We start from the raw sequence: 27887 nt of genomic DNA, 5'->3' as shown, positions 1-27887 counted from the left end.
CTGGCTTAGACTGGGTGACTTGGTGTTAATAACCAAAGGGTTTGTAGGACAGCTTCTTCGGTGGTTGCATTTATCAAGAAATCTTATATGAGCTTAACGTATGCATAAGAGACTCCGTTTTGGAGGAGTCTTTAAAGAGATGTTTTGTTCCACCAAGTCAATTTTTTTTTAATCACCTAACAATAAACACAGCAAGGTCTTGTACTCCCTGTATCCTGTCAGTCAATTGCATGACTGTAAAGTTGTGGTCTGCTGGAGAAAATCATTCTCAAAAGCCTGCCTCTTCGCTTCTCATATTTTCATCAATGAAATATGCGTGTAGTTCATTCTTGTAAAGATTTTATAAAAATGAGAAAGTAGGTGTATGAGGCGGTAGTTATTGATGTCTTCTGGATTTTCTTGTAAGGGTAATATTCTCATCTGTGAATTTTTGCTGATTATCTCCGCCATCTTCCCCTCCCTTTCATTCATTGTAAAGCTATCCCTCAATGATTTAAAGAGGTCATATCTAGCATGAATTTTCTCTGTGTAGACATGGCCTAGGCCAGCTGCTCTTCCCCCCTTCATCTCAAATTTCATTTCTACTTCCTTGTATAGTTCATTGGGAACTGAGTCATTAGGGTCCAATTATGGTGGTTCCATTGTCTTGATGATGAAACGATCATTATAGAAACAGAAAAAGCCATCCCACCTTCTTTCTATTTGTTGTCCTCATGATGTGGCTCTGTTGGGTCTCACACCAAAGTTGTCATTTAATGGGGAACCCAACCATAGACTAGAGGTCTATTGTTTACCCACTGGGGTAAAAAGATATGTGCTTTCCATTACCTGACCTTTCCTTTCCTTTGTTATGTTTAAGTCAGGCAGCCCTTAGGGACAAGTTTTGACCCCAGATTATAATTCATCCCTTTGAGGCAGCTAAATTGGTGCTCTGGGTCTGGAGTCAGGAAGAGCTGAGTTCAAATCTGGCCCCCTGACATGTAGTAACTGTGTGACCCAGACAAGTCACTTAACCTCTGTATGCCTGTTTTTTTCAACTGTAAAATGAGAATAACAATAGCACCTCCCTGCCAGGATTGTTGTGAGGATCAAATGAGATATGTGTAAAGTGCTTAACACAGCGCCTGGTACATAGTAGGCGCTTAATAAATGTTTATTCCTCCTCTCCTATTCATTTAACAAACATTTAATAAGGCCTATGTGTTCAGAATCCTGTACTCAGTTTAGGGGAATAATTAAATTTAGATAAAACAATGGCCCTTGCCTTCATGGGAGTGCCATCTAGTAGGGAGATGAGTCACGTACACAGAGAGCTATAATACACAACATTGCATCATAAGTGCCTTTGAAAGGTGAAGGCAAGATGCTCTTTGAGGTCTGAATAAAAAAAGTTGTTACTTTTGAGGGGCATCCAGGAAGGCTTCCTGGAGCATGGCTTTTGAGTTAAACTTCAAAGCATGGCTAGGGATTTAGTGCTTATTCATCAGACCAATGAATGAATTAAAACCACAGCAAAAATAGCAATAACTCCCATTTCTTTAGCACATTTCTCTATGAGATAAGAAGTATAAATATTATTTATCCCTATTTTGCAAATAAGGAAGTTAAGGCCCAGAGAGATAAATTGATTTGCTCATGGTCACATGTCAGAATCAGAATTTGAGCCAAATCTCCTGATTCCTTTCTACTATACTAAGCTACTGGCTCTCCAAAAAACATAAGATTCATGCTCAGTGGACCCCAAAGATAGAGGAGGAGGGCTCTGGAAACCCAGAGGGCCCCTGACCACTCCTTCTTGCTCCCTTCCTGCAGTGCCCACAGCCCAGGATCTCTGCCCTTCACTAGGGAACTGGCTCGGGTCCAGTGGTGCCAGGTAGCTAGAAGGGAGCATTTTATAGATGGGGAAACTGTGGTTCAGAGAGGGCCAGGGACTTCCCCACATCAAAGAGGTAATAAATAACAGGACCTTGATTCAAAACCTGGGTCCTGAGATCCTAAACCCAGCGTTCTTCCCATGAGGTTTAGAAGCAGAGTTTGACTGCGTAGACAGACCCTCCAAACCCCACAAGAGCCAGCAAAGCTTGTGAGCACAGCCCAGCACATGGAAGAAGGCGCTTAAAAAGTGTCTATTTAGTTGAACGGTTCTGACTTCTGATCTCTCCTGAGCATCTCTAGGGTAGGAATGTCCCCATGGCTGGCGGCATTGCTCCCTCTGGTGGTCCTGACTGTCACTACAATCTTTAAATTCCATTTTCCATGCTGTGTGCTCAGACTTCTCCTAGGCACTGTTGGAGTGGACAGAAAAGGGGAAGACAGTACTTTCATGGATGAGACAGGGAGATCAGCACAAGACAGAGAATATCCAGGAACCCTGATGTGAGGTTCACTTGTAAGGGTCCTAGGAAATCAGAAAAGGTCATGATTAGGGAAGTCCCCATGGAAGGAGCAGGGATGGAAGGATGGGCTGCTCACTAAGGTCAACTAGTGGGGGGGGGGGGTGGACAGTGACCACCCACAGTTCCTTGGCCCGGGCCCAGGTCACCATGACGTGGTGGAAACAGCACTGGAATTAGGAGTCCTGGATTCAAACAGCACTTACTAGCTGTGGGGCCTCTCCAAGTTTCAATTTCCCTCCCTATAAAACAGAGATAACCTATTTCATAGAGTTATTGTGAGGAAAATGTATCTCTAATGTCTCTAACACTTCTCATTCCTGGGATACTGAAAAAAAAACCTGATAGAAATGGGCGCTGCTTTGGGGGTGAGCCCCCTGGAAAGAGGTATCTCTTCTTTGTAAGCCATTGCTTTGCTGTAGCTTGAAACAGCTCAGCTGTCAGCCATTTCCCTTCAGGACAAAGGAGAAGAGGGAGGTATTAAAGGAAGGCTCCCCAAGATGCCTCCCATCCCCAAGTCCATGTCGCTGGTGCTCTCTTCCTTTTGTCTGACCTCAGGAACAGAGGAAGCAGTGCCATCACCAGTCAGGGGTGGGGAACCCATTTGGCCCTCGGCCTTGCTTCCTCCCCCGCAGACCCTTCTCAGACAAGTCAGGATGTCTCCCCTACATAATCTCCCTAATTTTCATCTATCCTGCTTAAACATTTTGCCCTGCCGTTCTGGGGCACCACCATTGACAGAAATGCCCTCATGCCTCAGTGTATGCTAATGTGAAAGTGAAGGTCTAGGCAGGAATAGCCAGGGGGTATGAGAGCAACTCAGCCCTGTCTGGGCCAAGAACATCCCAGGAAAAGGGAATTCAGTCGGTCAACTAACATTTATTTATCTAGTGCCTCTTATGTGCCAAGCATTATGCTAAGCATTGGGGATGCAAAGAAAAGCAAATACAGGCCTTGCCCTCCCACAAGACCTCAGAGTTGGAAGGGGCTTTGGAAGCCACTGAATCTATCAGGCCAGGGGCTGTGTGAGTGGAAAGAAGGGGATGGATATGAGAGATGTTGTGAAGGTGGAATCAACAAGCCTTGCCAACAGAGTGGATATGTTGGGCTGGCACAAGTGAACAATAACACCAGGGCTGCTTTCCTGTGTCGGTAGGAGATGGTGGTGTCCTTGCCACCTGCCCGGGAATCCTCCTTCTACATTGTCCCCGCTGAGTGGCCATCTGGGATTTGTTTGAGCATCTCCAGTGAGCTCATGACCTCCCAGCATGGCCCATTCTGCTTGGGGGAAGGTCCTCCTACCATCAAGCCTAAACCTGGCTTCTTTGTAAACTTCTACCCCATTGCTGCTACTTGTGCTCTCTGGGGCTAAGCAGAACAAAACTTATCCTAATCCCTCTTCCACATGACACATCTTCAGATACTTTTGTCACTCTGGTCCTGCTTCCCACCAAACCATGCATCTCTCTTCTTTCTTAACCCATATAATCAGGTGCTTAATAAATGCTTACTGACTATCTAACCACCTCTGCTTAAAATCCTCTCCCTCTAAGAAGCCTTCATAAACTAACCCCACCTGCTTCTTTGTGTGTCTGGGGGTGGGGTAGGAAGTTACACGGAGAAGGTCCCCCTACAGTTAAACATGTGATCCTGCCGTGGCAAGAGTCCATTTTAAGGTCCATCCGCAAGAGGAAACTCGTTTCCAACTCGTCTGCACCAACCCAACATATCCAGTCTGTTGGCAAGTTTTATCAATTCCACCTTCACAACATCTCCATATACATCCCCTTCTCTCCACTCACCCAGCCCCTTCCTCAAAGCAGGTCCTTGTCATCTCATACCTGGACTATTGCCATAACCTTCCCATCACTGTCCTTGCCCCAGGTCTCTCCCCACCCTGGTCCATCCTCTACTTAGCTGCCAGGGTGATCTTCCTAACGGGCAGGTCACACACACACACACACACACACCTCTTAATAAACGCCAGTAGCTTCCTACCACCTCTAACATCAGATATCAAATACTCTGTTTGTCATTTGACGTGCTTTGTAAGCTGGCCTCTTCTGACCTTTCCAGTTTTCGTATACTTTCCTTCCGTCCACGCACACTTAAATCCAGCTATCAGTATAGCCTACTTGGTCAGTCCTCACACACAACACTCTATCTCCCTACTCTGTCCCTTTTACTAGAGGCCCCTGTGTCTGGAATGCTTTCTCTCCCCATCTCTGTCTCCTGCCTTCCCTGGCCTCCTTCTAAACTCAGCCCCAATTTCCATCTTCTACAAGAGGCTTTTCTATGGTTCTTCCCACCATCACTGTTAGTGCCTCTGGGATTACCACCCATTTACATGATATATGCCTTGTATGTACACAGTTGTTAACCTGTTTTTGCCTATGTACTAGGTGCTGGGTAACCTTGGGGAACAGCCATGGTTAGGGCATGGGATGTGGATGATGATGCAATAAAGAAAAACTAGCCTCGGCATCCTACAGGTAGAAGACCCAAGAGATAACTATGTCGCAAAAACCCAGGAAGGAGAGAAGAGGGTGGTGATCAACAGTAGCAGATGCTGCAGAGAAGTCAAGATGACTTGGCAATTAAAAGATCATTGGTAACCTTAGAGGGAAAAGTTTCAGTTGAGCAATGAGTTTGGAAGCCAGATCACAAGGGGTTGAAAAAAAATCAATGTTACTAGAGCATGTGGAAGCCATGAGTGCAGTGAGAGCTTTTTCTAGTTTTGCTGTGAGAAAGAGGAGGGATCTAGGGCAATAGCTTGAGGGCATGGTTGGGTCAAGTGGGGAGCACATTTGTAGGCAGTATTGAAGGAGCCAGTAAATAGGGAAAGACTGAAAATGTGAGAGTGAGAGGGGAGGACTGCATCCCACACTGCTAGAGAGGAGAGGGGGTAGGATCAAGGTCATAAGTGGAGCACTTTGTCAAAGGGAAGAGCCACATATTCATATGAGACTGAAGCTTTAGTTTCTTCATCTGCAAAATGAGGAGATTGGATCAAACTCTAACATCTCTTCTAGTTCAAAACTCAATGATCTTCCTCATCATCATCACTAATTTGAAGTGCACATTTATGTGAAGTTCTACAATAAGACATAGTTGACTGAGGATTAAACTAGATCATCTGTAAGGCCCTAGCCAACCCAAATGTTCATTATTCATAGGCCACATTCCTCCATGTGGCCCAGAAGGGACCACCTTAAATGCCCAAGCCAATCTTTTCTCTTTAGAATGTAACTTCCTTGAGAACAGCTATTCTTTCTTTCTTTTTCTTCTTCCCTCCCTCCCTTCTTTTCTCCTTCCTTCCTTTCTTTCTTCCTTCCTTCTTTCCTTTTTTCTTTATCTCAAAGGCACAGGCCTTTTAATATAGGCCATTTAACAAATGCTTGCTTAGTTACATTGATGTGAATTCAGTTCAGGAAGTCTGAACCACGAGGATGTGTCCCTTATCCCCCAACTCCTATAAGCAAATGAACATCTCCTTCCTGCTAACCCTCCTAATCCTAAAGGAAAATCTCCAGTGGTGGAAAAAGGCCCATTTTTGGCATCTTCTCAGTTGTCATCCTTTTTAATCCCTCTACAGTGGATGACACCATTGACGCCCCCCTCCTGCTAGATGTTCTCTCCTCGCTGGGTTTTCCTGACAATCCCATTGTGGTTCTTGTCTTAATCTGTTGGGCCAGTCCTCAGTCTGCTTTTGCAGAATCTTCAGTCACTTCAGTTCTTATACATGAATGGGTCTCATATCTTGGACCCTCTTCTCCTCTCTCTCTACTCTTTTGGTGATATCAGTTCCCAAGGTATTAACTATCATCTCCATGCAAATTACTCCCAAACCTATCTATGTCTTGTCCTCATCTCTCCTTAGCCCCAGTCCTACATCTCCATTGCAATGTCCCATAGATAATTCAAACTCAACATGTCCAAAAGAGACCTTGTTATCTTTTCCCTTCCTCTTCACTTTCCTACTTCTGTTGAGGGCATCACCACTCTTTTAAGATACCCAGTTTTGCAACTTAGGAGTCACTTTCAATCTTGATCTTCTCTCTGCCCCATCAGTTTCCGCGTGTTATAAGTTCCACCTCCAGGTTTCTCATGCCCATCCACTTATCTCTGCTCATACCACAGCAATCCTGGTCCAGGACTACATCACCTCTCAACTGAACTCTTGCTAGGGTCTCCTCACTGGGCTTCCTGCCTCAAGTCTCGAGCCCCTCCTATCTACCTTCCACAGAGCTACCAGATCAATATTTCTAAAGCACAAGTCTAACCATGTCCTGTCCCTGCTCAAGAAGTTTCAGTAATTCCTAATTGCCTCTAGGATAAAATAGAAATTCCTCACAGTATGGCTTCCTGCCTGTCTTACTAGGCTGATTATGTTACCCTATTTGCTATTCCCTATACAGGACCTTACATCTCCTGCCTCTGTATATTTGTATTGACTGTCCCTCATGCCTGGAATACTCTTCCTCCTTACCTCCACCTAGCTCTCTTCAAGGTTTAGGTCGAGTGACATCTTCAAGAGGCCTTACCTGATTCCCCCAGTTGTTAGTGCTCTCCCCTTTTCACACTCTACCCCCGTCACAGAGTATTTATTTTGCATATGTTCTATATTTACTTTTCTGTAAACAGTGGTGTGTCCCCACCCGCCATGGCCAGTATAATATAAGCTCTTTGAGGGTAGGAACAGTTGTCACTTTTGTCTTTGTATTCCCACAGCCCAGCCCAATGCTTAGTATATCTTAGGCATTTAAGAAATCCTTTGGATAGAGCACCGGCTCTGGAGTCAGGAAGACCTGAGTTTAAATCCGGCCTCAGACATATAAAAACTCACTAGCTGTGTGATTCTGGGCAAGTCACTTAACCCCAATTGCCTCACTAAAAATAAATAAATAAAAAAAAAGAAATCCTTGTTGGTTGATTACCCAAACCTTAGCTGTTATGGGCATCTTGGAGGTGGGGGGGGGAGTCAAGCTTGGGAGATAGGCCCTAGCTGTTTGGAGTCAGGGTGCTAGCCAGCAAATAGAGGATTTCATCTTGGAACTATTATGAACATCTTACTTGGCTTTCGAGACCCAGTTCCAATGCCCCTTGCACAGGTTTCTTCCCTTCATTTCATAGAAACAGCTTCAGATATGAAGCATCTCCTTCTTTCCTTGCTCTGCCAAAGGCTAGAGGAATTTTTAAAAAATGAAACCAACTTTTCCTGAATCCTCTTTTGTTGATTACACTGGGAATCTATCCAAATCCATTTCCTCCTAGGTTATTTTCATTCATTCATTCATTCATTCATTCAACAAATATTTCTCCTGCCTTCCCTGGAGCTGACAGCATGATGAAGTGGAGAGAAGAATGGATTTGGAGTCAGAAGACGGAATCTTTATAGTAGGTTGGAGCTGAAAGGAGCCTTAGAGATCATCTGGTCCAACTACCTGCTTCATTTTTACAGACCAGGAAAGTGAGACCTAGAGAAAGAGGAGGGATTTGGCCGAAGCCTCAGAGAGCATTAGTGAGAGAGCCAGGGCACAAACCCACGTCTTCTGACTCTAAGGCCGGTGGCCGCTCCCCCACAACCCACTTCTCAGGTTTGAAATCAATCTAGTCCTGCCACTTCCGGGGCTGTTGATAGAGGAATGGGGCTGGGGAAAGCCCAGATTCAGCAGCAAGTGTCTCCAGATCAGAACCAGATCCACTCACTCACTGAGGCCTGCTGAGGACTAAGCCAGGGCAGGAAGAGGCTTCCTTGGTATGTGATTTGTGTAAGTTTCCTGACCTCCAGTCAACTGAATCCATTATGAAGAAATACTAGATACTATATCTTGGCTTCCTTCTCAAAAGCAGATGAATACAATTAGAAGGTGTTACAGAAACAGAAGAATTGAAGGCATGAACCTGCATCTGAACCCCATCCCTATTACTTATTCTATGTATGACCTTGGGCAACTCATTCCCCTTCTGTGCTTCTCATTAGTTAAAAAAAAATTTAGGGAGTTAGACAAGGTCAAAGGTTCTTAACTTGGGGACTGTCAACTTGTTTTAAAAACTATATTTTAATAACTATCTTCCAATATAATTGGTTTCCTTTGTAATCCTATGCATTTTATTTTATGCATTTAAAAACAATATCCTGAGAAAGTCTATCCATCCATAGGCTTCACCAGAGTTCCCAAGGGGTCCATAAAAGGTTGAGACCCCCTGTGCTAAATTATCTGTAAGATCCCTTTCTGCTCCAAATCCTATGACTTGGGACCTTCTCCAGAATGTCATATGATGCTCTCCGGTTTGGAATCTGGTTCAGCCACCTCCTGAGGAACCGATGGTGGGATCTCAGTCTCTCCTATAGCATCTCCTGTGACTTAAAGGTACAGAATCCACAAAGAGAGGAGGGTTAGATCCCGAAAGTACTAAAGGGAGGGGAGGGGCTGCCTGGGAAATGAGCAATATCAGTGAATTGAGTTGACCTTACTTAGTTGGGGAGATAAAGCCTCTGCAAAACTCAGAGGAAGAAAGCATGATAATAATAAAAAAAAATTTTTTTCTATGACAGGTTAAGATTTAAAGGACTTTCCTCCCCCAAATCCTGAAAGGCAGGTGGTGTGAGTGTTATTATACCTATCTGACAGAGGAGGAAACAAGCAAAGAGAAGTGAAATTAGTTTCCCAAGGTCACATTGTTAGCCAGTGTTGGATTTGCAATCTGAGAGTCATCCCCACATCTTCATCCTCCCTCACCTCCTATATCTAGTTATTTACTGACTTCTTATCATTCCTCCCTCCAATAAATATCTCTTATATCCACCCTCTTCTCCCCACGCATACTGCTATACTCTAGTTCATCATCTTTCATCTGGATTTTTGCAACAACCTCCTAATTCAGGAGGTCTGGTGTTGTGTGTGTGTATGTGTATGTGTGTGTGTGTGTGTGTGTGTGTGTGTGTGTGTCTAGGACCCCTCTGTCAGTCTGACAAAGGCTATGGATCCCTTCACAGAATAACATTTTAAAATGCATAAAATAAAATGAATAGGATTACCAAGGAAACCAATTACATCAAAATACAATTATTAAAATGATTTTCAAAACAAACTCACAGACTCCAGGTTAAGAATCCCTGTTCTAAGGGCAACTGGGTGGCACAGTGGATAGAGCACTGGCCCTGAATTCAGGAGGACCTGAGTTCAAATCCGGCCTCAGACACATAACACTTATTAGCTGTGTGACCCTGGGCAAGCCACTTAACCCCATTGCCTAGCCAAAGAAAAAAAAAAAAGAATCCTTGTTCTAATTAGTGTCCCTTGTACCACACTCACCTCCCTGCAATCCATTTCATGCCCAGCTCTCCAAATGACTCTTTCTAAAATGCAGTTCTGACCATGTCACAGTGCTGCCTCTGAGACAGACACAAACCCCTGTAGTGATGGCATTTAAGGCCCTTCGCACGGGGTGCCAGCTAACCTTTCCAGACATCCTTCACGTCATTACTCTTCATTGACCAATTCCTCTCTGTCTCTGCCACCTTCCTCTTAGAATCCTTTTCTTCCTTAGAGACATAACTTGGGTGCCGGCTCCTCTGGAAAGCTTTCTCTAATGCCTTTTCTTCTCAGCGGTTTCCCTTTCCTAAAATTATCTTGCTTTTGTTGTTATCAGCTGTGTCCGACTCGTCATGACCCCATTTGGGGGTTTTCTTGGCAAAGATAATGGAGTGGTTTGCCATTTCCTTCTCTGGTTCGTTTTACAGAGGAGGAAACTGAGGCAAGCAGGGTTAAGTGACTTGGCCAGGCTGGATTTGAACTAATGAAGATGAGTCTTCCTGATTCCAAGCCCAGTGTTCTATCCACTGCACCACCTCACTGCCCCATCTTGCTTTTTTACTTATCTGTTTATGTATTTTGTACCACATGGTTAGCATAAGCTTCTTAAGGGCAGGTACCTTTTTTCATTTTTGTCTTCATATTCTCAATGCTTAGAACAGCATCTTGTGCATTGTTAGGAACTTAATAAGTGGTTGTTGAATTGAATTTAGTCTAACAAATCCCCACTCAGGTATCCATTCTGTAACATCCCTAACAATGGTCCATCCAACCTCCGCTTGGAGGCAGCAGAAAGTAGTGGAGAGAACACTGGACTTGGCATCAGGAAGGCCTGGGTTCAAATCTCACCTCAGACACTTACCAGCTGTGTGATTCTGGGCAAGTCGCCTACCTTCTTAGTGCCTCAGTTTCCTCATCTTTAAATGAGGAGGTTACGTTTACAGGCTGCTGAGATCCTTTCCAGCTCTAAATCTATGATCCTATGACCTCTGGTCACGAGGAACTCACTTCTTCCTGATACAGTTCTTTGTACTTTGGGACAGTTCTGCTCAACAGGAAGCTTTTCCTCATATCCAGCTGAAATCTCTGTCTATCTGCAACAGCCACCAACATTGCTTCTAGGTCTGCTCTCTTGCCAAACAAAACATTCATAATACCTCCTCAACTTGGGAGTCCTTTATACCCTTGAAAGCATCAGTCATGTTCCATGGAGAAATCTTCACTTCTCTAGGCTAAACACATCTGTTTCCTCCAAATCATCTTTGCATGGCCTGGTTTTAAATCCTCTTACCATCCTGGTCACCCCCTTCCAGAACTCAGCCTCCTTTCAACATCCAGGAACAGACTGAAGGGAAAAAGAAGGGAATATCCAGCAAGGCTGGGATCGCTACAGTCTTTTCAGGGTCCAAAGACAGTGTCCTTGTAGGCCTGTGGTCTGTCATTCTGTTATCTGAGAATTTCCATTCAGCTCAACAAAGACGCGTTAGTCATTTTCTGCGTTCAGGATGCTGTGGTCAGAGATGAACATACAAAGATAAAAAATGAAATAATCCCTGCCTTTAAAGATCATGCAGTCTAAGAGGGGGTTAGGACAATATGAGGAAGACCATAGATAGGCTAGAAGGAGAGGTTCAGTTAAAGGGCTATGAGGAATTTGAGGAAGAAGAAATCATTTCACCTGGATTGGGAGAGAGGGAAGGAATTCAGGAAAGTCTTCATGGAGGAGCTGTGCTTTGAAAAAAGAAAATGATTCCAATAGTTAGAGAGTTGGTTCTAGGTATGGGGGAATGGCCTACTTAGGGGTGGGGAACCTGCGGCCTCAAGACCACATGTGGCTCTTTAGGTCCTCAAGTGCGGCCCTGTGACTGAATCCAAACTTCACTGAACAAATCTCCTTAATAATAATTATAATAATATAGATAATATATACATCATAATGATAATAACAAAAGGATTTGTTCTGTAAAACTTGGATTCAGTGAAAAGGCCTCACCCAAGGACCTAGAGGTCACATGTGGCCTCAAAGCCACAGGTTCCCCACCCCTGGGACTCTACATGAATGAATGGAGACAGGACAAGGAAGGATGTAGGATCATAAATTTAGGGCTGGAGGATCATCACTTTGGAGTTGGAAGAGACTTTATTGTTCATCTAATCCTATGCTGTCCGTTGTCCAGATGAGGTAACTGAGGCTAAGTGACTTGCCCAAGGTCCCACATCTCTGAGTGCTTTATCCACTGTGCCACACCTCTCAGGTGACCATAGAATCACTCCTGATTGGGTGGTTTGGCTGTATCAGAGAAATACTGTGAGGGAAGGCTGGCACTGTAAGGGAGTCAGGTTGTAAAGGGATATGAATGCCAAATGAAGGAGTTTATATTTTATCCTGTGCATTTTTAAAGGGTGGGCAGCTGGGAGGATAGTGAGTGGGGCCATCAAAAGACTTTGGGTAGTTGGGAGGAAAGGCCAGTTTGGTGGGGCAGATTAGTTCAGTTTTGAATGAATGGAGTTGGAGGAAGGCCAGGTGGAGCTAGCTATCACAGGCAGCTAGAAATATAGGACTGCATATTTACTATTAGGAGAGATTGGAGCTGGGTATATGGGTTTGACAGTCAGGGAGAAGGAGGCCAGAGAGAGTCCAGGTAGGAGTGAGATTAAGTATGACTGCAGTCCTTCCTAAAATGCTGATTTGGAGAGGGAATTCCCAGAGAACTGACTTTTTACTCCCAAGTAGTAAAACAAATGAACAAAACAACCTTAGAGAAAGCCTTTATAGGTGCTTAAAGGATTGTAGGGAAAGGGGAGAAACTGGGGCCTAGTTGGTGTTTAACTCCCAGGAGGAGCCTGCTTGCTCTGCCCTGCCTCTTACCCCACCACTGCTCCTGAGCCCCCTCTGGTTCCTGCTTCATGCCTCAATCTTCCTCATCCTGAGTTTGTAACATGAGTATGCATAATTGATGCCCTCCTGTTGCCCAAGCCAGCCCTTTGTTTAGAGAATATCGCTGAAAGCCCTTGAGGTAGTTCCATTAGTGAGGAATCCCTGATGGGCACCCCAGCAGTGTCTGAGCTTCTGTGTATCCTGCCCGGCAGGCGCTGACAGGATTAGAACACTCCTCAAAGGTTGAACGAAGGGAGGAGTGCCAGTTTCCTAAGGGGACTCCTGAATACCCAGATGGTCAGAAGTCCTGACAGCCATTAGTAGAGGAACCAACTCCCTTTATGACCTTAAGCAAGTCCTTTCACCTCTCTTGGTCTCACTTTCCTCATCTGTACAGTAGAGAGGTTAAACCAGATGACCTCTAGGGCCCCCTCCAGCTCTAACTCCTATGCACCTGTGTTCTTCTGCCCTCCAGAAGCAGTGTGACGTAGGATAAGGGGCCATGACTTTGGAGTCAGAGGACCCTGCTTCGAAGTTTGACTCTGTATGTGGCTCTCTAAAGTCCCATCTGGTTCCAAATCCAGAATCTTTAAAGTCTATTCCAATTCTGATATGCTGTGAGGTTAGGGAGTCTAAGGAGTGATCTCTGTTCTGACTGTTTCTCTGGACCAGATGGCCAGACACCAAACCACAGTTACCTTTCCTGACCCCCGTCCCTGACCTGGCAGGGAAGGGCCACTGATTCCTGTGTCTGCAGCCTACCTGGCCTAGTAGGACCTGGCTTCTGCTGGACTTGAGCTGATGTCCCTGGTTGGTACCTGGATGGTGGAGGTTGTGTGCTTTACCTGGAAGCTTCATAAATCTGTGGCCTTCACCAGCCCTAGAGCCCACATCTTCCTGAACCAGAACCAGGGCCAAGACTTGCCAAAGTGACCCAGGCAGAAGCTCCTCCATTCTGATTGCCTTTAGGTGCAAATAAGAGCCCTGAGGGGCACTGTGAGTCAGTGGTCCTGAGTTCATATTCTGTCTCATCACTTCTACCTTTGTGACTTGAGCAAGTTACTTGACCTCTCTGGCCTCAGTTTCCTCATCTGTAAAATAAAATTAAGTTAAAACTTAAAGTTAAATTAAGTTAAATAAAGTTAGACCCAAGGACACGGGAAGAAGAGAAGTACATCAATGGAATATTGAACCTAAGGGTCCTCACTCTGGGCCAAGCAGGAATGAGGCACCTTTTCTCTGCCATCAAAAGGGAAGCAACAAGATTTAAAGCCTCGAAGCTGAGAGACAGGAGGAAATAGCAGCCTGACAGATCTTTCTATTTCTGGCCACTCAGGGGAGATAAAAATAGCTCTTCTAGCCTGGCAGGAGCCCCTGATCTTTACTTGCAGCTCCTGCTCTCTCCCTGGGGCTGGGCTGTGGACTCTCTTGCCCTGAGGCTGGGCCCTGGGCCCTGGGCCCTGGGCTCAGGCTCCCGAGCTCTCTCTCTCTCTCTCTCTCTCTCTCTCTCTCTCTGGCTGGACTGAGGGTTCAGGGCTGGACTCTGACCGCTTTCACCCTGGAGCTGGGCTCAGAATTCTAGGCTGCAGGCCTTGGCTCTCTTACATAGGGCTTGGCTCTGGGGCTCTGGGTTGGGCTCTCATTCTAAGGCTGGAATCTGGACTTGAGGCTGGGCTCTGGACTCTGGGCTCCCTCTCACTTGACTCAGGGCTCGGGGATGGGTGTGTTCTCTCCCTGCTCCTGGTTAGGCTCTGAGCTTTGGGCTCTGGGCCTATTGCACTCCCCAGACCTAGCTCTCATGCTTGTGTTTAAGTTTCCTCCAGGGACATAAGGATTCACTTTATGCCACATGCTACCTGACCTGGGCCAGCCCCCCTACTCAAGTTCAAATATCCTAAAGCTTCCTATTATTTTTGAAGGCTGGAGTGGCAGAAACAGGGGACAGGAGCTGGATAAAGCCCAAGGAACTAATGTCTAAGACCTTGTAGGTAACAGGAGAGTGATGAATGGGTGTCCTTTGCTAGGAACAAGGCCTGTTTGGAAGCTGCTCCTTCCACGGAGAGGTGGGCAAACGGGGCACCCTGCTCAAGACAAGCATGCCCTGATCCTAAAGCCAGGCTGAGGCCCTGGTGCGCTCTGCTCAAGCCTCATTGCAAACTGCAATTGAAGGATTAAGACCAGGCCATAGAGGGATTGGTTGAAAGAGCTGGGACTATTTTGTTATTCAAGAAAGAAGATTGGGAGCGCTCAGAGGGTGAGCACTATTGGGAAAATGACTGTATTTGAGTATTTGAAGAGCTGTCATTTGGGAGAGAAGTTAGGTTTGTCCTGCTCATCCTCAGAGGGGCAGAACAAGGAGCAATGAGGAAAGCAGCAGAGGCAGCTCTCCGTTTGAGAGCAATCAGAGCTGCGCCGAAGGAGGATGGGCTGCTCCAAGAGATAATGGAGTCCCCCCCACTGGTGGTCTTTAAGTGGAGGCTAGAAGGAGAGGGAAGAGAATGTGCATTGATTAAGCTAAAGAAATCGTAATAATGGCTAGCATTTATATAGTGCCTACTGTGTGCCAGACCCTGTGCTAAATAAGAACTTTACGATTATGATCTGATTGTTGCTGTGAGGCCAGTGCTTTTATTATCCCTGTTTTACAGATGAAGAAACTGAGTCAGAGAGAGGTTAATTAATTCTGCCTTGTATTTGGTCCTTCTTTTGCAGAAAAATGAGTGGCTGTGTCTGAACTGCCAAACACAGAGGCTGCTGGAAGGAAGCCTTGGTGACCCGGCCCCCGTGCCCATGTCTACCCCGAAGCAGACACCAACAAGTTCGCCACGACACCAACCCGGCCCATCCCCTCAGAAACAGAAGGGGCCACCTGCACCAGGGCCAGGGCAGCCCACAGGACCCCCCCACACCTCTCCCAGCCTGCAGACCAAGCACCTCAGGGCATCCGAACCCAGCAAGCCTCCAAGAGGCCCGCAGGAGAAGAAACCCAGCGGCCCAGCAGAAGCCAAACAAGTGCCGAAGCCATCCCCTCTGCCAACCACGCTCACGGAGGCCCCGAAGACAAAGGATGGGCCCAAGAGGGCCGAGCCACCTCTCGTGGACAGCAAGGTCAGCTCTACCACTGAGGCACCGAGAGGGAGTGAGCACGAGGTCAGTTTGCTTCCTTCAGGCCCAAGATGGGGAGGGGTCCCAGAGTGAATCACAGGGAGTATCTGCACACCAGCCCTTTCCCCTGCCCCCTCTCCTCCAAGTTGGTGGCATAGACAACACAAGCTTATAGCTGGAGGGACCAGAGGGCTCAGAGAGCTGGAGAAACCATAGGATTTAGAGCTGGAAGGGGCCTTCCAGACATGCCTCCCAACCCCCTCACTTTATATGGGGAAACTGAGGCCCAGGGAGGGGAAGGACTTGCCTAAAATCAGACAGAACGTTAGTTGCAGAGCCCAGTTTAGAATTCAGGTCTCCCCACAAAAAGCGTGGGACTCTTTCTACCACAAAGTGCTCCCACCAAGGAGCAACAGTTCTCACTTTGCTTCTCCTCCGTAACAGCTTCTGTTTCCGTTGCAGGACCCAAGCAAGCCTTATTCCCAGGACCTGTCCCGGAGTCCCCAGAGCCTCAGTGATACTGGCTACTCCTCCGATGGGATCTCCAGCTCCCAAAGTGAGATCACAGGGCTCGTACAGCAGGAAGAGGAGCAGCTGAACACCGCCGGGGTGGTGAAGCCCAGCCCACCGAGCCCCTCCGAGCTCAACAAACTGGAAAGCAGCATGCGGCCCCTCCTGGAGGCCCAGGGTGGTGCCCCGGCGGAGCAGCCCAAGGCCCGCCCCCAGCTGCGGGAGGAACCGAAGCAGAGACAGAGGCCTCGATCCCTGTCCATCACGCCTGAGGCTTTTGACTCTGACGAGGAACTGGAAGACATCTTGGAGGAGGACGAAGATTCTCTCGAGTGGGAGACCCAGAGGGACGCGAGGGATACGGCCGAGTCGTCCGATGACTTTGGCAGCAAGCTCCGCCACGACTACGTGGAAGACAGCAGCGAGGGCGGGCTCTCTCCCCTCCCAACGCGGTCCACGGGCAGAGATGCCGAGGGTCCGGACGAAGACTTTATGAGGAGGCAGATTTTGGAGATGAGTGCCGAGGAGGACAACCTGGAGGAGGAGGAGGATGCCGAGTATGACCGTGCAAAGCACAGATCGAGGAAAGCCGGTTCCAAGCCAGGGTCGGAGCAAGGCCAGGAGCCCGCCCCACCCAAGAGGCGGCTGCCTCACAACGCCACCACGGGCTACGAGGAAGAGCTGAAGGACGTGGGTGCTCCTGAGCCCGAGGACGTGGCGGCCCTCCAGGGGGGCCTGCGCCGCTTCAAGACCATCGAGCTCAACAGCACCAGCAACTACGGTCGAGAGATGGAGATGAGCCAGGAGGCGGACGTCAGCCTGGACAGGGAGCCCGAGCTGGAGATGGAAAGCTTGACCGGGTCCCCCGAGGACCGCTCCCGAGGAGAGTATTCTTCCACGCTGCCCGCCACCACCCCCAGCTGCACCTCGGGCACCTCTCCCACGTCCCTGTCCTCCCTCGAAGAAGACAGCGACAGCAGCCCCAGCCGCCGCCAGAGACTGGAAGAGGTCAAGCAGCAGAGGAAAGCCCGGCACCGCTCCCCCGGCCCCCTGCTCCCCACCATCGAGGACTCCTCGGAGGAGGAGGAGCTCCGAGAGGAAGAGGAGCTGCTCCGGGAGCAGGAGAAGATGCGGGAGGCAGAACAGCAGCGCATCCGCAGCACGGCCCGGAAGACCAAGCGGGACAAAGAGGAGCTCAGGGCCCAGCGGAGGCGGGAGCGGTCCAAGACCCCCCCCAGCAACCTGTCCCCCATCGAGGACGCCTCGCCCACTGAGGAGCTGCGCCAGGCGGCCGAGATGGAGGAGCTCCACCGATCGTCCTGCTCCGAGTACTCCCCGTCACCCTCCCTCGACTCCGAGGCCGAGGGCTTCGAGACCGGCCCCTCCGAGCTCTACAAGTCTGGGAGCGAATGCGACCTGCCCACCTTCATGTCCCTCTACTCCCCAACCGAGAAGACTGCCAGCGGCACCAGCTACCCTCCCGGCAAGCCCTTGAAAAGCGCCGAGGAGGCCTACGAAGAGATGATGAAGAAGGCCGAGCTTCTCCAGAAGCAGCGAGGGCAGCAGGCCCAGTCCAGCAGCGCCTACGGCAGCTCCCGGGGCACGGACCGAGGCCAGGGCAGCTTGGAATACCAATACATTGAAGACTATGACTATGCGTCCGGTCAGCTGGGCTCCTCTCAGCACACCTACGAGCCTGAGGCTGCAGATGCGGGAGCCGTGTATGAGGAGATCCTCCAGACGTCCCAGAGCATCGCCAGGATGCACCAGGCCTCCTCCCGAGACCTGGCTTTCCAGGAGGAGAAGAAGGACCGAGAGGACGCTTACCGGGAGAAGCAGTTTCTGAATGCAGAGAGCGCTTACAGCGAGCTGATGAGGCAGAACGGTGGTCCCCTCACCCCCGGCACCAGCCCCACCCAGCTGGCAGCCCCCATGGCCTTCTCCTCAGACAGTGGTGGAAGCCGGCTTATCCCCGATGTGCGAGTCACCCAGCATTTTGCAAAAGAACCTCAGGATGCCCTCAAGCTTCTCAGCTCCCCGGCTTCTCCCGGCTCTGCTTTCAAGGGAGGGACAGCTCCTTTCACTTACAGCAAAGCGACCCCTTCGGTCACAACTGCAGCGTCTAGTACAGCCGGCAGACCGCGTGTTTCCACAGCCGGCCCAGAGCCTCCACTCCCCAGCACCGCAAGCTACGGCTCCCAGACTGAAGAGATGCCCCAGGCTCAGGTCTTCTCTGATACCGGTGGATTCCTTGCAAGAGAGAGGTTTCAGAGCGTGAGTGACGGCAAGATGGGTGCTCCTTTGTCATCGAAAGGCTATCCCGGCTTCAAGAATGCAAGCCCACCCCTCTCCCCAGCTTCTCCGATGGAGGGCCTTCCCTCTGCGATTGGCAGAATGGGGCCCAAGTCTACCGCAGAGTTCTCAACCCAGACCCACAGCCCACTTCTCCCCTCTGACGTCCCAAGGAGCCCTGTTTCCTCCACCCCATCCTCCATGGTCGCTCAGGGCACACAGACGCCACACCGCTCCGGCTCACCTCGCCTCACCAGGCAGCAGTCTTCTCAAGAATCTCCCTTTATGGTCATCACCTTAGCCTCAGATGCAGCCAGCCAAACCAAGCTGGTCAATGCAAGCTCTTCCACCTCACCAGCATCATCTCCGACCAGACACCAAGATACCATTCACAGCTACAGTCAGTCAGTACAGGTCAATGGAGCACAGTTCCAACAGGAACAGTCACTGCACAGCTTCCCCAAGGGTGAGAGAACCCCCACTTCGAGTGCCATTGTCCCCATGAATGCTGCCAAGGGGCATGTGACCCCGGTCATGGATGGCACAGCTGCTCTGTATGGCTGGGGCTCCCTGCCTGCTGAAAACATCTCCCTGTGCAGGATCTCATCAGTTCCTGGGACATCCCGGGTAGAACCAGGGCCCAAACCACCAACGAGCTCCGCGGTAGACCTACGGACCGCTATGAAATCCACCCCAATCATCATCACCGACCGAGGCGTGGACCTGACTTCCCTGGCTGCCGAGGCCAGGAAATACTGTCTTACGTTGGACCAATCTCCAGGACGGCAGTCCACCACAGTTCAACCTCTCATCATCAACCTCAATGCCCAGGAGCACACCCACACTTTCATTGGCACCTCCACCACTGTCAGCATCACTGTGGCTTCCTCCATGCTCGTGTCTCAGCCAAAGCAACCTGTGGTCTATGGGGACCCTTTCCAGAACCGACTGGACTTTGGACAAGGGACAGGAAGTCCCGTGTGTCTGACCCAGGTCAAACACGTGGAACAGGCTGTGCAGACTGGTCCTTACCAAGGAGGGCCCCGTGGAAAGCCCAAAGAACCTAGCAGTCCCCAGCAAACCAAATTCGCTCGGTATAACTTGCCCAACCAGATGGCACCTTTGGTTAAAAAAGATATTCTTGTCACTCAGATGAGCGCCACACAGAACGTTAGCATCAAGCCATACCCCGCAGAGCCGAGTTCCGATGCGTACCGGGGTGCACCTGCAGAGCTCAAAGCTCACAGTGTGCCCACACACGTTGGTGGGAAGAAACCTCACATGATGATGGTGCAGCTGGATGACATGACGGCTGGTGCAGTGACCAAGCTGGTCAAAGAAGAACCTACCAGTGCTTTAGACCTCACTGGGATCAAACCTGAGAGTCAAGTGGCTTGCTGTGATGTAGTCTACAAATTCCCCTTCAGCAGCAGCTGTACTGGGACTTTCCATCCCTCCTCTAAGATGCCCGAGAAAAATGTAGTGGACACAGCCCAGCCCAGCCAGAGCAGCCTTCCATTTTATGGGCCCCGGGAGCCAGACCTTCCTGAGCCGTCTCCATACAGGGAACAGGCCGCAGCGGGTCCCAGGCTCTACGAGGAGCAGAAACTGTATTCTCATGGCCTCGTGGGAAGGCTCTACTCGTCCATGTCTGACACCAACCTGGCCGAGGCCGGGCTGAGTTATTACCCACACAAAAGTGACCAATTCTTCCACTCCCCTGGGGGAGACTCAGCTATGGACCTCACAACCATGAAGCACTCCTACAGCATCGGCTTCGACGGCCGCTACCTGCCCCAGGGAATGCAGTACGGCTCCTTCACAGACCTGAGACAAGCCCCAGACCTTATGGGCCACCCACTCCCCATGAGAAGGTATAGCTCAGCATCGAACATCTACTCTGATTATCGATACTCGCCGCGAGGGGACCTGTCGGGCTTCCAGGAATCCAGCCTGGCTCAGTATAGCGCAACTACAGCCCGGGAGATCAGCCGCATGTGTGCTGCTCTCAACTCCATGGACCAGTACGGGGGACGGCACAGCAGCAGCCCGGAGCTCTTGCAGTATGGCCCCAGGCCTGGGCCTGGGCCTGGGCCTGGAGCCAGCGCCCAGCAGGGCCTGGCAGCCATCAAGGCCAACATGATGATGAACCCAAACTTCCCTGAAGGCCGGCAGAGCTTTGGGAAGCTGGCCCAGTACGGTCCTGCCGCCGGGCAGGGAGGAGGGGCCATCAGGCAGCTTTTCCCTTCCACAGCGACTGTGCGTGCAGCTGACGGGATGATTTATTCTACTATCAACACGCCAATTGCCTCAACTCTTCCCATCACCACCCAGCCAGCGTCGGTGCTTCGGCCCATGGTCCGAGGCATCTACAGACCCTATGGCCCGGGTAGCATTACCCCTGTGCCTCTTGCCAGCTTGACCCGAGTACCCGTGGTTGCCCCCCGGGTGCCCCTCATGCCGCAGGGGCTCTATCGATATCCAGCCCCAAGCAGATTCCCAGCCATCACAACAGCACCTGGGATTGACGGCCCCTTGTACCTGGGGAAGGCAGGCCCAGCCACCAGTGTGGCTGGGAGCAGTGTGACCCCTGGACCTGCTGGGAAGCCAGTGGTGGCAGCAGCCGCTGGAGGTCTACAGAGAACTGAGCAGCCACTGGGAAGCACTCGAGAAGAGCCCCCAGCAGCAGCCCCCCTGGGGTCCAAAGAGGCAGGCACAGCCCCGTCCCACCTGCCTGGCCAAAAGCAGCCTGGAGAAGCTCCTTCAGCGACCATCTTGGGCAAAGCAGGGGGTGCCGAGAAAGAAGAGAAGGAGGAGGAGAGGCAGAGGAAGCAGCAGGAGCACCTGCTGCAGATGGAACGCGAGCGCGTGGAGCTGGAGAAGCTGCGGCAGCTGCGGCTCCATGAGGAGCTGGAGCGGGAGCGCGTGGAGCTGCAGCGGCATCGGGAGAAGGAGCAGATGCTGGTGCAGAGGGAGATCCAGGAGCTGCAGACCATCAAGCACCAGGTCTTGCAGCAGCAGCAGGAGGAGCGCCAGGCCCAGTTCGCCTTGCAGAGGGAGCAGCTGGCCCAGCAGCGCCTGCAGCTGGAGCAGATCCAGCAGCTGCAGCAACAGCTGCAGCAGCAGCTGGAGGAGCAAAAGAGGCAGAAGGCTCCCTTCCCCCCGGTGTGCGACCCCTCTGGGAGATTGCCTCCCCAAGCCGTGACGGAGATCGCCCTAGAAATGCAGCGCACCATGGCCCCGAATGGCCAGTACTGGCCCCCAATGAATCAGGCTTTCATGGCCACTGCGGCCATGGGCATGGAGGGGACGGGGCAGCCGAGAGAGCCGGGGCCCCCGAGGCCCCTCCCCAGCTCGGCCTCGGACATGTCTCTGCAGACGGATGAGCGCTGGGAGGCCGGCAGGGGCCTCCAGAAGAGACACTCAATGCCCCGCCTCCGGGATGCCTATGAGATGGAGGAGGCCCACGAGCCTTACGTCGTCAAGAAGATCGCCGACAGCAGCGTGCAGACCGACGAGGAGGACGGGGAAGAGCGGTACTTTATGTCCCGGAGGCGCCGGACTCGGCGGAGCACGGACTGCAGCGTCCAGACGGACGACGAGGACAACGCTGAGTGGGAGCAGCCTGTCCGCCGGCGCCGCACCCGCTTCTCACGCCACTCAGATTCAGTTTCCGACGGCAAGCACGACTCCTCCTCCGCGGCCAGGGGCAAGTCGAGTGTTGGCATCCAAACCATCAGTGACTGCTCAGTACAGACAGAGCCCGATCAGCTGCTGAGGGTCTCGCCTTCCATTCATATCACCACCCCGGACCCCAAAGTGGAGATTATCAAATACATTTCGGCCCCAGAGAAGACTCAGAAGGGAGAGAGCCTAGCATGCCAGACAGAGCCGGAAGCACAGGCCCAGGGAATTGTGGTGCCTCAGCTCCCAGGGCCGGCAGCCATCACCCCCTACACCCCCAGCATTCAGATTGTCACCACTGGACCCTTGGAGCCCAGGCAGCAGGGGCTTGGGAAATTTGAGAAGAAGAAACCGGATCCCTTAGAAATTGGTTACCAGTCTCATTTGCCCACTGAGTCTCTCTCCCAGCTAGTAACCCGTCAGCCCCCCAAGTCTCCTCAGGTTCTCTACTCACCTGTCTCTCCCTTGTCCCCACACCGGCTCCTGGAATCCTCCTTTGCTTCCAGTGAGAGATTGAACAAGGCCCACGTAACACCACAGAAGCATTTCACTGCCGACAGCGCCCAGCGCCAACAGACTGTGCCTCGCCCCATGAAAACCATGCAGAGGTCCCTGTCGGACCCCAAGCCCATCAGCCCCACTGCCGAAGAGTCAGCCAAAGAGAGGTTCTCCCTCTATCAGCAACAAGTCCTCCAGGGCAGTCAGGTAAGATGGGGATGAGTAGAGAGGAAATCCTATCTACCCAAAGAATGCTTTGGGGCCAAGAGAAGTTGAGGGGGAGGAGGGCATACTACCACTCTGGAAAACAGCACTTTGTCCTGGCCCTTTAACAAAAATAGGAGGAGCCAGTGATGTTTTCCTTGGGTGAGGGACAAAGTGGTGTAGTAGCAGCTCAGGAGAGGTATGGGGTCCTGGTTCTCATGTCCCACCACCTTTACTCTACCTCACCAGGAAGACTTGAGGTCCTACATGAAAGAAAGACTTGTTTATAGGAGTAAACTTCCGAACAGAGAGGTACAAAATGGTTCCTAATCTGTGCTCCTGGAGACTGGTAACCTATATAGGAGTACAAACCCATACATACTTGCAGATGAATAAATATGGCACCATTTTGTCAGACAGAAACAATACTGCTTTGTATGGCTTAATGAGAAAAATGCTAGACTTAAAGTTAACGGACTTGGCTTCAGTTTCCATCTGTGACACTCCCCAACCAAATGACTCCAGGGTCATTTTCCCTTTCTGAACCTCAGTTTTCTCATCTCTACAATGAGGATGATAATACATGCACCACCTGCCTCATGGGATTGTTATGGGGAAAGTGCTTTGGAAACCTTAAAGAGATATATACATGTCAGTTATTATTATTATTAAAGTGATTATAATAACTATTATTTATAAGGCATTGTTACTTCCTTGCTTAAAATTCTTCAGTAGCTCCCTATTTCCCACCAAATAAAGTCTAGTTCCTTAAACACTAACATTCAAGGTCAACTATAGTCTGGTGCCAACCTGAGCTCTTACTGTTCCCCGTCTGTGAACTCTAGATTGTAGACTATATACTTATAGGATGAAAGAGGATCACATATTTAGAGCTAGAATGGACCTTAGAGGAGATAATCTCCACCAGATGAGGAAACTGAGGTCAATATAGATTAAGTGACTCATCCAAGGCCACCTAGGTAGTATGTTGTAAAGCCAGGATTCAGATCTTTGTCCTCTGATGCCAAATTCAGCCCTTGTTTAAGGACATCATGGTACCTTTCCTGCTGACCTAGCTTAGTCATTGCTTCCCAAAACATACTCTATGCTTTCTTGCCTCTCTACCTTTACTCAGTCAGTTGAAATCCTACTCATCCTCGAAGACCAAGATCAAATGCTACTTCCATCTTGATTCTCCAGTTCATTAAATATTTCTTGGAGTGGCTGCCATCTGCATGACCCTGTGGTTTGCATTGAGGGTACAAAGATTAAAAAAACAATAGTCCCCATTCTCAAGATATATACAATATAAAGGGGGAGGAAGGAAGACTGAGAAATATATATGTATATATTTAACGTGTGTGTAACATTAAGTAGAACATTATATGGGATGAGCAAGTGAGGTGAGAGAGCAGCGTGCTTGATGACAATTTAAAGAGTATGGGATCAGTGCAGCTGAGGGGACTGGGAAGGCTTCATGGAAGAGGTGATATCTGGGCTGGACCTCCAAAGAAGAGAAAGGTCTCAGGAAAGATGGAGAAGACGCATTTTCCAAGTGTGGAGGATAAATAACCTACCCAAATGCACGGACGCAGAAGATGGAAGGATATCAAGAGACAGCTAGTGCCCCTGTTTGTCTAAAATATTGAGCATGTGAAGGGGCTGGAAAGGTAGGCTAGAGCTAGCCGGTAGAGGGTCAAAAATGCCAAGACGTTGGTATCTTGCCACATATGCCATCCAAAGCAACTGTAGGCTTTTATCTGGGGAATAACCTGGCCAGATCATATGAAAGATAGTTTGGAGAGAAGAGAGACTCAAAGTAGGGAAACCAGTTAAGAGACTGTTATAATAGTCCAGGTAAGAGGCGATGAGAACCTGAACTAGGGTGACGATAGCACGAATGGAGAAGAGTCTTGCACAAATGCAAGAGAGATTGCAAAGCAGAATTCACAGGGCTTAGCAGCTGTTTGGATGTAGAAAGGTACAGAAAAGGGAAAGTCAAAGTTAACGCCAAGGTTTCAAGCCTGAGGAGGTAGAAGGTTAATTAATTCTGCCATCAACACAAAGAGGGAAGTCTGGAGGAAAGCCAGGTAAAGATGACAAGCTCTGCTTGGACCATGTTGAGTTGGAACTGTTGGGAAAACAGTAGGTAGAGATGGCCAGCAGGCAGCTGAAAATGACTGCAGCATTAGAATGACTAATTTTGGTCCTAAAGAAGAGATAGGAGAAGCATCTCCCCCACCTCCACTCCTTTGTAGAAATGAGGGACCATGAGTGTGTGATATACCTCATATAACATCAGACTTTTTTGATATATAGTTTAGTTTTATGAAACTTTTCTTCTTCCTTTCTTCATACTTCCTCCCTTCATGAGAGATGATTCTCTCAGATAACAAGAGAGGGAAATATAGGTGATATAAAACCCAAAGATCCCAATACTATTTTATGTTTAAAATAAGTAGAGCTGAGGTGCAAAGAAGAAGTCTGACCTGTAAATAGAGATTTGGAAGTCATGTGCATAGAGGTGATAATCAAAGCTGTGGGTGCTGATTAATTCATCAAGGGAGATGGTAGGGAGAGGTGTGCCAAAGATAGTCACACCGTGGGGAGAGAAGGAAGAAGATGGACCAAGCCAAGGAAGGAAACTATGGAGGGGTCAGCCAAGTAGGAGAATCAAGAGAAAATAGTGTAGCAGAAGCCCAGGGAGGAGAGGATAGCAAGAAGAGATTGGGCTGTAGTATCAAATGCTACAAAAGGTCAAAGTGCATGAGGCCTGAAAAAAAAGTCCATTGGATTGGTGTGGGTTTTTTTTTATTTTATCTTCTTTTCATTTATGCCTCTTATTTTTATGTCATTTTCATTTCTCAATATTTATTTTCCTCCTCTCCTATGCAGTAAGCCATCCCTTGTAACAAAGATTAAAAAGAAGGAGGAAGAAGAAAGCAATTCAGAAAAATCAACCAACATGTCAATGGTATATGAACAGTCTAGGCAATGTAATAATAGCTAGCATTTAAATAGTGCTTTAAGGTTTGCAAAGCACTTTACAAATATTATCACACACACACACACACAAAGAACCCTGGGAAGTAGATGTTATTGTTATTCCTATTTTACAGAGGGAGATGAAGTGACTTGCCCAGGGTCACACAGCTAGTAAGTGTCTTAGGTAGGACTTGAACTCAGGTCTAATCTTGATTCTAGACCCAGTGCTCTGTCCACTGCACCACCCAGCTGCCTCTGACATTTCATAGCCATAGACACCCAGCCTCTGCTGGGAGGAAAATACACTTCCTCCTCTCTCTTCTGCCCATTATGTCCTTATAATTCCACAGCCTTGACATTCTTTTATCCCTATCTCAGTACTTTCTGATTGATTGGATTTGGAAATTCAGGAGTCTTTTGTTACCTTAGAAGGAGAGGCCTCAGCAGAGTGGTTAGGAAGCCAGATTACAAGTGGCTGAGCAGATGCTGGGGAAGTAGAGGGAGGAGGTGTTGGTGATTCTTTCTTGAGGTTTCACAGGAAGAGAGATAGAGGATGATTGTCTGATAGAATTGGCAGAGCCAAAGGAAGGGTTTTTGGTCATTGTCACTGTTGTTGTTTAGAACTGGGAGGACCTAAGCAGATTTTTAGGCAGGAGGGAAGAATTTAGTAGAAAAGAGGAGACTAAAGATGAATGAGAGAGGCAATGTTAGCACAAGCAAAAGGTCCCACAAGAGACAGAAGGAGCTGGGATCAAGCCCATCAAAAGTTTAGAACTGGGACTTGACCCCAGGGCTACTACTACTAAGAAATGCTAATACTATTAATTAATATAATTAGTTTGGCCTGCACCTGTGATTTAATTGTTGCATTAATCTAATTCCTGGTATAGAAATTCCTTTTCTTTAACCATCCACTTAGTAATATATAAATTTAAGAAGGATCTCTGATTTTTGTCAGCCTGGGCAGCTCCTAGTGTGGGAACAACTTTCTACTGACCCAGGTCATATCCTTCTCTGACTTAGTAGAGAAACCTTAAGGAGTCACTTGAGGCACGGAGAGGTCTGGCAGTTTGCCCACGGGCACACAGCTAGTAAGCATCAGAGATACGTTATCCAGGTCTTCTAAGTTCTAGCCTAGTACTGCATCCACTATACCGAAGGTTTTTAATCTGGATTCTATAGACCCCTTTATATATTTCAGGGGGTCCGTGAATTTGGATGGAAAAGAAAGCACATCCTTATTTTCACTAAACTCTATCTGGAACTTAGCATTTCCTTGAATTATTTAAAAACATGATTCTGAGAAGTGGCACGAAACAGGTTAAGAACCCCTGCCCTATACCATTCTGCCTCTAATAATATATTCCCTTTAGAAATAGGTTTTGAAACTTAGCCAGGAGTTGAAGTCAAGCTCATTTGCAGATACCACCCTTTTCCCTTTTTGCAAAATTAAGATATTTCCCCTTCTTCAAATCAAATGAGATAATATTTGTTAAAAGGGCTTAGCACCATGCTTGGCACATAACAAGTGCTATGTTAATGCTTATTCCCTTCTCTTCTCCAATTCTATAGTGCTTCTCTCATTCTCTACAATCCTCCAAAGACCATTGGCCTCAGCTCAGCAGTCACATCTGCTGCTTCTTTCAGTACCCTGAGCCCTGTGAACTTGAATTTTTTGGGATTAACTAAGTACCCTGTTACTATCTCCTTATTTCTCTTGGGTTTCAATTTCCCATTAACCATTTCTTGTTTTGTCATTGCCAACCCAAAGATCATTCCCCTCGGGAGATAAAACAGAAACAGTACGAGTTCTACCTTTTCTCCATCACTTGTTATCCTCTCATCTCCCCTAGCAGTGACCCTATCCTTTTCTTTGATCCTCCTACTGTTCTGGAAGGAAGGAAGGAAAAAAGAAAGAAAGGAAAGAAGGGAGGAAGGAAGGAAGAAAAGAGGAAGGAAGGAAGAAGGGAAGAAGAAAGAAAGAAAGAAAGAAAGAAAGAAAGAAAGAAAGAAAGAAAG

The 27887-nt window shown here is 48.8% G+C and overlaps 1 protein-coding gene across 1 annotated transcript in view; it reads left to right on the top strand.

Moving 5' to 3' along the window:
* The window catches only part of BSN (bassoon presynaptic cytomatrix protein), a 235341-nt gene that overhangs the window by 191767 nt on the left and 15687 nt on the right, over window positions 1-27887 (top strand). Inside the window, 3 exon segments of the mRNA XM_027836899.1 lie at window positions 15303-15740; window positions 16158-21063; window positions 21109-22886. Coding sequence (XP_027692700.1) covers window positions 15303-15740; window positions 16158-21063; window positions 21109-22886 — 7122 coding nt within the window.

Source organism: Vombatus ursinus, unplaced genomic scaffold (genome assembly GCF_900497805.2).
Source record: "Vombatus ursinus unplaced genomic scaffold, bare-nosed wombat genome assembly UNPS02014820.1, whole genome shotgun sequence".
In the NCBI taxonomy this organism is placed as follows: domain Eukaryota; kingdom Metazoa; phylum Chordata; class Mammalia; order Diprotodontia; family Vombatidae; genus Vombatus; species Vombatus ursinus.
Note: the sequence above shows the minus strand (reverse complement) of the source record. Positions and strands in the feature narration are given on the sequence as shown.